Consider the following 11,203-nt stretch of genomic DNA (forward strand, 5'->3'; position numbering starts at 1 on the left):
AGGAAGGCGTCCAGGGGAATGCTGAACAGATGCCTGAGCCACCTCAGCTGGCTCCTCTCGAAGTGGAGGAGCAGCGGCTCCAATCTGAGCCCCTCCCATGTGACCGAACTCCTAAAACCCATCTCTAAAGGCCACCCTGTGGAGGAAACCTATTTCTGCCACTTGTATCTGTGACCTTGTCCTTTCTGCAGGTCCTGGCTTGAAGACGCCATCACGACAATATCATCTACAAACAGCAGAGATGAGATCCTGTGGTTCCCAAACTTCAGTATTTGGTCATCAGACGGCAACTTATTCATACTTTTAGAAACCAACAACAGCTTGTTTCAAATAATTAAGAGTAAAAGAGTTAAACTCCTGTCATTTATAATATTAAGCTCCACAGCACTTCTATAAATAGTAAGATAATAGTAAGAGTCGGATGTTTAGGCAAATAGTTCATAAGGGACTGCCATGTGTTTTTGTTACAACAGACCAAGTTTGACCAAAGTGTATGGATTTTATAAATATGGAGGTGTTTCATGGATTAGGATGTGTTGACTTAGAGCAGGCACTAGGGGGCGTTTGAAACTCTCCAGGTGTTTTTTGATGAGGAAACATTACAACATGGTTCAATGAGAGAAACCTTCAGTTTAGAAAATAATGGCATGTTAAGTTTGGTGAATGTGTTTCTCACACATGCTCTGAGCTCCAGGTCATTCACTCTTTAGTGGAGCTTTGAGGATTTACTCAACATATAGAAGTGTCATAATCTTATGGCTCATGGAAGCAGCTTTCTGTGATAAACCTTCACCAACAACTGAACAAACAGGAGACATCTGCATGTACTCTAATGTGGACTTCCTCTAGTGGATGTGTGGAGTACTGCTGTTTTCTCTCAGAGGTTTTTGTTCAGAGTCTGTGGGTTTCCTGTCACTGTGGGCCTCACAGCACAGTAGTACACAAGCAGAGTCTCCCACTGCAGCAGAGGACAGGAGCAGAGAGACGTTCTGACTTTTCACTTCAAACTTTAGTCCTTTTACTTTCTCTGTTACTGAAATTCCATTTCCAGAATGTGAAATGAGGAATTCTTGAAATTTTTCTGGATATTTTCTGTACCAGAAGAAATAATCAATAGACGTTGGTAGTTTGTGATAAAAGTATCCCAGAGAGACAGAGGAGCCTTCTGGAGCACAAACCTCAGGCTTTAGAGCAGTGAGCTCTTCACATCTGACTCCTAAATGAAAACAAATGAATGTACAAGTTAGGAACATATTTCCTGCTGCTTCTTGCTCTTCAGTAAGTGTTGAGTGGATGTAATAAAGTGTCAACATAGGTTTCAATAAGACTTACCACTCAACAAAAGCAGGAGCAGTGCTGCCATTAAAGGAAACATGTGTCCAAAACACAGCTGAGTGATCCTCATGTGAACTTTCTGAAGTCTGCTTAGATTCTCACACTGACAGTTGGCTTTGCTGCGTCTGTGTTTAGTCTGAAGCTTCACAGAGAGTGTCTCCCTCTAGTGGAGCTACTGCAGGATTGTGTTGTGTTTCACACAGAAATGTCCAAAACCTCTGACACAAAGATTTCAGTCAATAATAAAAAACATTTTAAAAAACTAATTTTACTTTGAATAATTATACTGCAATGAAATAAACAGGTTACTCTGCATTACATAAAGGGAACGTTAACCCAGCCAATTTATTTATTTATTCATTTATTTTATTTATCGATATCACGTGTTGACTTTCTGTCCAATCACAGTCTACGCTTGGCGTACGTCATCACGCAGCCTGAGTGACAGCGGAAGAGCAGCCACATTTATTTACGCCAGCTGAAAACGCCTTTTTTCGTTTATTTATTTCGGCTTTCTTCTTTCTTATTTCGGGTGATGAAACGGACAGCAGCCGCCGGCCCCGTGACGGTTGAGACCCGGCGGCTGAAGCACGCTCTGTCCGGTGTGTGCCGCATGTTCCGGGGCGGACACAGCGGCGGTGATTGAGGCCGGAGCCCGAGAAAGGTGAGGCTTCTACGGGAGCGAGAGACCCGTGTGCGGTGAGGCTTTCTGTGGGGGGACGGAGGGCGGGTGGTGAGGTTTATTTCACTGTGAAGCCCGCCTCTCTACCCGGCTCCAGCTGAAGAAGCACACGAGCTTGCGATGGGACTCGTGGCGGCAGAATAGTGGTGGGAAAAAGCCGGATATTTTCCTTGAGGACTGACCGAGGCAGAGCTGCTGCGTAGAGTACAATGCCACAAAACCACATTACACTGAGCATCTGCCTCACTCAGTCACTGGTGCATCTGTTGTAAAGTGACGCAGGTGTCATGCTCAATAACATGGCAGTAACTGGATAGAACCACTAACCAGTGATAATATCAAAAGTGCCTGCTACACAATGGAAAAAACAAGGAGCTACTGAAATTTGAATATGAGAAATTATTGATTCAAAAAGTTTTAGTTTTTATGTAAATCTCCTGTTCTCTGTGAGACCAGTGTCAGATACTGTCGCTGTGTGTCAGATGCCCTCCCTGTGTCTCCATGGGTCTTATTTTGTGTAAAAGCTGCTGACCCTGTAGTTTAAGTCTATGCCTGAAATGTCCCTGTGCATCAGATGTACTCCCTGTTAACCATGTTAGTCTAGACAATTAAACTAGGGCTGCATTATTAACAAAATAAAGGTTGAAACCTGGAGACGGAAACCTAGATGGAGCATATTTACACTAAAGAGTTTATTTGTTCCTTCAACATACATGTATTCATGTAGATTGCACCACTCAAACATACAATACATCTAATAAAATATATACCACATAGTAATCATAAGCATAAATACATTCACATATATGGACATTCTGTCATAAAGGCATAGTGCAAACCATACTTGACAGTGAAAAAGGAACCTTTTTATGTTTTTATCCCTCAACCCTTGTGTTATTATCTAGGATATTCAAATGACAACTGAGGTGTCAGGAGTCACCCCAAGACAAGTCAAATGTAATTGTATAGTACATTTAAAAACAACCACAGTTGACCAAAGTGCTGATCATATAACAGTGAACCCCAATACACACAATCAAATGGCAAGGAAAACCCGATAGACTATAGATGCAGCCCTAGTTCAAACCTGTAAAAATGTTCTGAAATAGGGGTATGATTGGTTTCACATCACTTAAGTGGCAGTTTATGAAATAAAGTTGAAAATAAAAAGTTGTGATATCTAAAACAATCCCTCTACCTCCTACATCTACTATACGTCTTAAACTATCATCAAGCCCATTCAAAATGCAGAAACAATTTACGCACAAGGAAGGCTTTTTTTTTCATTTAACAAAATGTAACAAAAAAAGTTTTGGGTAATTTGTATTTGTCTGTTGTGTAATTTAGACCATTGTAGACCTTTTAAACATTATGATAGCTAGGTAACATACCTGTATGTATGTCATATCTACGGCCCATGTCCAACCTGGAAGTAAAATAACTTTTACCAAAATTACAAAACTAGAAAGACAAGGCATTAGGGAAATGAGTTGTCTAACCATGTGATATGCACGTTAAAGTCCAGATTTCAGTCTTTAGACTGTGACACATGAATCACAAATATAATAACTAATACTTTTGCAATTGGTTATTCCCATGTGATCCTGTGATGATTCTCTGTCCTGCAGGTGGATGGGCGCCCCCTAGCGGCAGCATGAGTGCAGAGCCGGATGCCCTGGCTGTGGTGAACCAGCTCCGGGACCTGGCCGCAGACCCCATGAACCGCAGGGCCATAATCCAGGACCAGGGCTGTCTCCCTGGGCTCATCCTGTTCCTAGACCATCCTAACCCCCAAGTGGTCTACTCCGCTCTGCTGGTGAGAGGAGGGACTGGACCGAGGACTCTGGACCGAGGACTCTGGGCCGAGGACTCTGGACCGAGGACTCTGGGCCGAGGACTCTGGACCGACAAAAAGAATGCTAAACAAGGATTAAATTAGACTAAACCCATTGTATGTCAAGATTGACTGTATGAAGAAGGTCTATACCAGGTCTAAAGTTAAACTAAATCAGGACTAAACACGACTATATACTCTGTTCTGATTGGTTCTAATTGCCTCTTTCAGGCAATCCGGTATCTTTCTGAATGCAGCGCGAACAGGGAGAGGCTGAAGGGAGAGCTGGGGATGATGCTCAGCCTCCAAAACGTGGTCCAAAAGTGAGTACAGGAATCTAACTCACAACCCACAACCTACTCCTTTAAGGGTCAGGATAACCATTCTGCCACATGAGGATTGACATCATGACCAAACAACAGTGAAATCCTTTTTTCATTCACATTTTAACACATGTATGTGACCAGCTTCATGAAATCGCACTTTCAAGTGGGGTGTACTTTTAGGTGTACTTTTTGTACAATAGAGATAAAATGCTGCTCGAAATATTGTCACAATCATTATTTTTCAGTTATGTTGGGACTAGGGATGCACTGTTACCAATACGCAATACTGGTACCAATACCAGGTGCCAGTACTCACCAATGTGATGCCGATACAAAGAGACGATACCACTGTAACAGCTCACATCATAAATGATTTGATGCTCACTCTCAGCTCATCTCTCACTCTGCTGAACAGTGAGCTCTGAGCAGAGCGGAGCCGACCATTAAGAAACACATTAACTGTTCTGCACATTTAAGATCCGCTTTTATTTTATGTGAATGACCCATGAAAATGTTCAGGAGTTTTTATAGTTCACACAGGTATGAATGCAGTGCTTGTGTTTACATAGCAGTAGGTTCATAAGTGATTCTGACTGTTTTTTGCTTGTGCTAGGTAGGCATTCTGATTTATTGTATGACAAATACATTTAGCAATTGAATAGAGTGAGTTCAGAGCTTTTAAAAGAGCATCCAGTCCAAGTGTGGCTGTGATAAAAGTAAAAAAAACACTCACTGTTATGCTAAAAGTGGCTCCTTAGCTCCTGGTGCAAAGTGCCATCAGCAAAGATGGAAAAGTAAACATTAAAGGTACTTTACATTAAAGGTACTCTAAATTATATTAGAATTTTAACTACAGTGAATTTAGTAGAAACTTAAAACTGCTCCTTAAATACATATTCCAGTGAAAAGGTACACTGTGCTATGAAAATCCTTTAAAATTAATTAGATTTAACACTAACAGAACCCCTTTGAAAATAATGTCTGGTATTGGTATCGGCAAGTACTCAAAATTAAGTACTCATACTCGTTTTGGAAAGAGTGGTGTCGGTGTGTCCCTAATTCAGACACGAATCACGATTATTGAGTAGCTGAATAATGTTGACCTCTCTCCCCACAGCCTGTGTTAGTGTAGTGTTTATTCTTGAGTCTTGTGCACACTGAACATAACAGCTGCTGGTTCCTCTTCAGATCCACAACTCCGGGAGAGACGAAGCTTCTGGCCTCGGAAGTGTACGAGCTGCTCCAGACATCGGCTGCTCCAGAGCCCGAGTCTAGGGAAACGCCCAGCGCCCGCAGAAAGGCCCACTTCTTCCTGGGAGCGAGTAACAAGCGTGCCAAGACTGTGGTCCTACACATCGACGGACTGGATGACTCGGTAAGAACAGAACTGGAGATAAGATCACTAAAGGGTGAAGCCATCCAGGGTCAAACAGATAAGAGAGTCTTTAATGTCATTGGTTCCAGACTGAGCTCCTGCAGCAGTGAAATCTTTACACAGTGAATAATATGTTTTGTGTGAATTACATTTTGTTGTTATAAGAAAAAAAATAAGAGTTATTCACGTGAGACTGGAGCAGTAGAGTGAGGTTTAGTCCTGGATTAGTCCTGGTTCACCCTTACACTACAGAAGAATTAAGATACACTCCGACTAAATCAGGACTATAACAGGACCAAGTGTGAATCCACCCATACCTCAGTCCTGGCTCAGTCCTGGCTCAGTTCTGGCTTCTGTTCCAGAGTCGGCGTGGCTTGTGTGAGGAGGCCTTGCTGAGGATCAGGGGAGTGATCAGCTTCACATTCCAGATGGCGGTGAAACGCTGCATCGTTCGGATCCGCTCAGACCTGAAGACTGAGGTACGGACCTGCTGTGAGGGAGCAGGTTTAGACTGGGTTTAGACTTGGGTTTAGTCCTGGTATAGACTGGGGTCTTACAATTGCTCTCTGTTTGGTTTAGGCTCTGGCATCTGCGATTGCCTCCACCCAGGTCATGAAGGCCCAACAGGTCGTCAAAGGAGAGAACGGAGAAGAGGTACTGGCCCTCTTCTCTACTCCTCTGCTCTCTCCTCTGCTCTCTCCTCTGCATCCTCTGCTTTATATGACCCTCTCCTCGACATCCTCTGCTCCTCTGACCCTCACCTCTGCTCCTTTCCTTTGTTCCATATGATCCTCTGACTTTCTCCTCTGACCCAGTCCTCTGCATCCTCTGCTCGTACCTGCTCCTCTGTATCCTCTGACTCCTGTGCCTGTCCTCTCTGTTCCTCAGATGCTCGTGCCGTTTCCAGAGGACAGCTCTGTGGAGGTGGAGCAGAACCAGGACTTGCCGGAGTACCTGCCCGAAGACGAGAGCCCGTCCCTGGACCCAGACCGTGCTGTGACTCGCGTGGGCTCCGCAGAGGAAGGAGCCAGCTGGTTAGGGGCAGCGGCCAACTTCCTGTCCCGCTCCTTCTATTGGTGACATCACTTCCTCCTGAGATGTCAATCAAAATTAAAGGGCTGCTTCCTTGAGTGGCGCAGTACGGCCCAGTTTGGATCACTTTGGCCCAGTTTGGATCAGTCTCTGTCAGTAGAAGCAAAATCCACCTGTGTATTTGGGAACAATTTCTAATTCTTCAAAATTCACATGAACATTATTTTTACTACATTTTCTGAACCTTTACTGTACCACTCCTGTGAGAATGGCTTTAGTCCTGATTCAGACCTGTTTTAATCCTGGTTTTATCTTGGTTTAATCCTGTTTAATCCTGGTTTTGACCTGGTATGGACTTGGTTCAGTCCTGATTCAGTCCTGGTCTGGACCTGGTTCGAGCCTGCTTTGGACCTGGTTTGGACCCGGTTTGGACCCGGTTTAGACCATGTTTATACTGGGTTTAGACTGGATTTAGACCTGGTTTGGACCTGGTTTAGACCCGGTTTGGACCTGGCTTTGACGTTTCCGGACCTTGATCGGACCTTGGCCAGACTTTGACCGGACCGGAATGGTTTAGTCCTGTTTCACTGCATTGACATTTTCTTCAAAGTGGTGGGACCAGATTCTGTTAAAACCAAAATGTCTTAACACACCAGTGCCCTCCAAGACCTCGGTAAATATGAGCGAACCACTTTTGAAATATAAATCAGTCTCCAAGTATTATTCAGAAATGTTTTACTGAACCTGTTTAAAGGTGCAAGTAACTTTGCTGGAGTGGAGTCTACCACCTGCTTGCCTTCATGGAGATACTATCTTGTTCCACACTGTGTCATTAACTCAGTTTATCTTGCATTGATTCAATTTGTGGAGTATTTAAAACTTCTTACTGTGAGCGGGGTCTCCTCCACACAGATCTGACCTGTAACTTAACCTGGTGGTGTCACCTGTGTGTCCATGGAGATGGATGTGTTTAATTCCTTACTGTGGAACATTCCAAGCAAAGCTCCATAGAGACCAGCAGGTGACAGACCCACCTCCAGAAAAGTAGCATAGTGCACCTTTATTAATCCACGCACTCCAGGCACTGGCAGGAGCTGGGCTTTGAGAATCTACAGGAATCATTACCGGTTTTGTTTAGTCCTGGTTTAGTCCTGGTTTAGTCCTGGTTTAGCCCTGGTTTAGCCCTGGTTTAGCCCTGGTTTAGCCCTGGTTTAGTCCTGGTTTAGTCCTGGTTTAGCCCTGGTTTAGTCCTGGTTTAGTCCTGGTTTAGTCCTGGTTTAGTCCTGGTTTAGCCCTGGTTTAGCCCTGGTTTAGCCCTGGTTTAGTCCTGGTTTAGCCCTGGTTTAGTCCTGGTTTAGTCCTGGTTTAGTCCTGGTTTAGCCCTGGTTTAGCCCTGGTTTAGCCCTGGTTTAGCCCTGGTTTAGCCCTGGTTTAGCCCTGGTTTAGTCCTGGTTTAGTCCTGGTTTAGCCCTGGTTTAGCCCTGGTTTAGTCCTGGTTTAGTCCTGGTTTAGTCCATGATTCACTGCAGCTATAGTTAAGTCAGAAGAACACAGACACACCTCCAGATCTGGAACAGAACCTGGGACCTCCTTGCTGTGAGGCCAGTGTGCTAACATTGCTGCAAAAACTTCAAAGTTCAGAGCCTTCTCCACTGTACCACATAGTGAAAGCCCTCTGATCTCCAGAGCTAAGCAGCCATGAGATTAACATGGCAAGTTTGTGGAGTTATTCCTAACATTTCAACATTTGTTGATAAGAAGTTTGGAGATTTCTTTAAAAAAAAAAAAAAAACTGAATCGCCCATAGTTATATAGGCCCCGCCCTTCATCAGAGATTGTGACATCATCAAATTCGAGAACATGATCACAGCTAACCAACACTGAGAATATTGTGATGGCTGCAGACTCATATATTGTATTATTTTAAACCTGAGCAGTGCTTTATTTTGTTTCTAACCTGTGTTGTCTTCTTATTTATATTATTTATATTTTTTAACATTCTTCTGTTACACATTTTCACTGTGGTTCTCTCCATATTTTACTTTGCACATTTTAAACCAATGAAACAATTCCTTTTTTCTCTTTCGTCTTGATGTCTGATTGGCTGGCGCTAGTGATGGTGTTTTGCTTCAAAATACAATGTTCCGCAAGTTACTTTATTCTAAAATGTCATGGTAAAAATCAATCAGTATCCCTTTATTTGTCCCTGAGGTTCAGATTAAGCATTGAGCAGCAAAATACAATAATGGAAAACTTGAACAAAAGTCTCAGTGCAGCTCAGCAAGTAGAGTCACCCCTCCCCTGTGTCCTGCAGCATCACAGCAGCCTCCAGGGGGCACCAGGTGAACTCTGGAGACAACAGAAAGCCTCTCCTAAGCCTCACTCTGCTCTGTTGTTTCGTTCAGTGTTGAAATGGGACATTCTCCTGGAGTGTTTTTTTCTGCCGTATTTTGGTGTAGAAAGCCCATTGAATTGGTGTAAAAAGTCTGTTGCTAGCGTCATGCAAGGTCGCCATGGATACAGGAAAAATAAACTGCTCAAATCACACAATCCAATAGGCCTTAACTTCTGTCCTTTTGAGCTGCACAAGCTGCACTTCTTAGTTGGTCAAAATCCCAAAATATTAAGTTAAAAATTTAAAAAGTTTAAAAACTGCTCAGTGTGAGAGCCGGGCAGCCACAAGAGCAGCCAACCATGACCATCGGTGCAGTGTGTTTTTTCACCGCTAATTAAACTGAATAACTTGATCTAAAATGATATAATTTTGACACATAAAATACTCCATGAGATCTCAACCTTTAACAGTTTTTATGAATGAAGTCAAGCCCCGCTTCTTCACACAGACTGACCAATCACACATCTGCATTTTCCTCTCTTTATCATTGATCACACATGGACCAAACCTTTCATATATTTTTTCTCTGCAGATTTTGTTTATTTCAGAGCTCCACAGTTACATTAGTGAGCTCTTTCCAACACTTTTCTCTAACCCTCTTCTGTATCTATCAATGCTCTTTCTGAGGGCCCTTCATTATTATTGGCAGTGTTATTGATCACATATTTATTGTTTTGGGTGATTTGGATCAAACTCAGGTCACGCTGGAGACTTTTGTATTATGTTTTGATTTAAAATGTGGCTCAAGTGTCTTTATTGTTTGCTGCTGATGTGAGAAAATAAAGTCATTTTTCTCCAAACACCTGAGTGATATGTGTGTTAGCCCATATGTACAGGTTAGGTTGTCTATTAGGCAGTCAACGCAAACACTAAAAGCACCACAGTTCTACTTAAAAAAATGCCTGAAAGAATCTAAGAAACAGCATCAAGCTTTTCTTTCCAGATTTAGCCCCTTCAAATGTCTCCATTGTCTCTTAGAATGTAATTTATATTTTATTTTGTCAGTGTCACACGGGAGTTTTTTTGCGCTTTTATTTGAAATGCAGAAACAATGATCTGTTTAAAATATGTCTAATTAATCTTTAACACACAATTCTGATGGTCTATTCATGTCACAGTAGTTACACGTGTGTTGCCATGGCGCTCCCTCAGGTGACCCCTCACGTGTTTACATCATAAACAGTTCAGACTTGTCTAAAACTGTTCACAAATATCCACCAGGGGGCGCTGTTTGCAGGTCCACCACAGACACAGTCGCCTACACCCCACAGTGTAAACCCTGGGAACAGCGGCTCAGAGAAAGAGAAGGAAAAGGTCCAGAGGTGGAACAGTCGTCCATCAGAGAGGACCTCATAAAAGGACACACCCTTCTCCCACACACACCCACTCTGCATGAAAACACGCCCACTCTGTCTGAGGACATGCCCGCTCTACCTGGGGACACGCCCGCTCTGCCTGAAGAGGGGTAGACCTTTGTTCCTCTGACGTTGTGTCAGACAGAGTATTCTCTTTCCCAGATTCACAGACTCCAGGACTGATCACTGCCTCCAAACCCACTCTCCCCTCTCATTTCTCCTCCTCTCCGTCTGATCCCTCTGTAACTCACTCCTAAAGAAATTTATTCCTTCCTCATGATCTGGATACTTCTGAGTCCAGAGAGAACTTACAGGAGTCTGAAACACAAAAACATCTGAATGGGCGGGTTATCCAGAGGTGAGCGGAGGGAAGCAGGGTCCACCTAATGAGGTTTACCACATGAACTGAGGCGGAATCTTTGGGGTTGGTCACAATTTGGGATCTTGTCAAGTCCAGAGGAAGTCTGCACTCATCCAGCCCGTCAAAGATGAAGAGCACCTGGAGCTGTTGGTAGCTGCAGAGACCTTTGGATGGACTGAAGAAGTGGTGCAGCAGACCCACCAGGCTGACCCGTGTGTCTCTGAGCACATTGAGCTCTCTGAAAGTGAACGGGAACAGCAAACACACTTCACATCGCACTCATATATGGGGCAGGTCACCATGACTCCCCTTTTATCAGGCTGCCCTTCCCTCAATGTGCAGAGAGCATCCACAGACTGGGCAGAGACAGTAGCAGAAGCCTCATTTCCTCCGTCTGTATTTACTCCTGATGTACTTCTGTGCATTGAGAGCTGGAGACGCAGGATTGATCCAGCTTCAAGTTTAGAACCAGACTTCGGACCATCAGCAGTTCAGATGCATAAAACAC

General features: G+C 43.6%; 2 protein-coding genes across 3 annotated transcripts in view; one reads left to right on the top strand and one right to left on the bottom strand.

Annotated features, from left to right (window-relative positions):
- ubtfl (upstream binding transcription factor, like) overlaps positions 1-11,203 on the bottom strand; it is a 191,654-nt gene that overhangs the window by 34,792 nt on the left and 145,659 nt on the right. The window lies entirely within an intron of this gene.
- On the top strand, positions 1,763-9,768 carry LOC117385146 (armadillo repeat-containing protein 1-like). The gene is made up of 7 exons (XM_033982426.2): positions 1,763-1,999; positions 3,646-3,833; positions 4,083-4,174; positions 5,366-5,552; positions 5,915-6,031; positions 6,132-6,206; positions 6,441-9,768. The coding sequence occupies exons 2-7, from the start codon at positions 3,672-3,674 to the stop codon at positions 6,630-6,632; spliced, it is 825 nt and encodes a 274-aa protein (XP_033838317.1). The 5' UTR covers positions 1,763-1,999; positions 3,646-3,671; the 3' UTR covers positions 6,633-9,768.

This window comes from Periophthalmus magnuspinnatus, chromosome 17 (genome assembly GCF_009829125.3).
Source record: "Periophthalmus magnuspinnatus isolate fPerMag1 chromosome 17, fPerMag1.2.pri, whole genome shotgun sequence".
NCBI classification, from domain to species: Eukaryota; Metazoa; Chordata; class Actinopteri; order Gobiiformes; family Gobiidae; genus Periophthalmus; species Periophthalmus magnuspinnatus.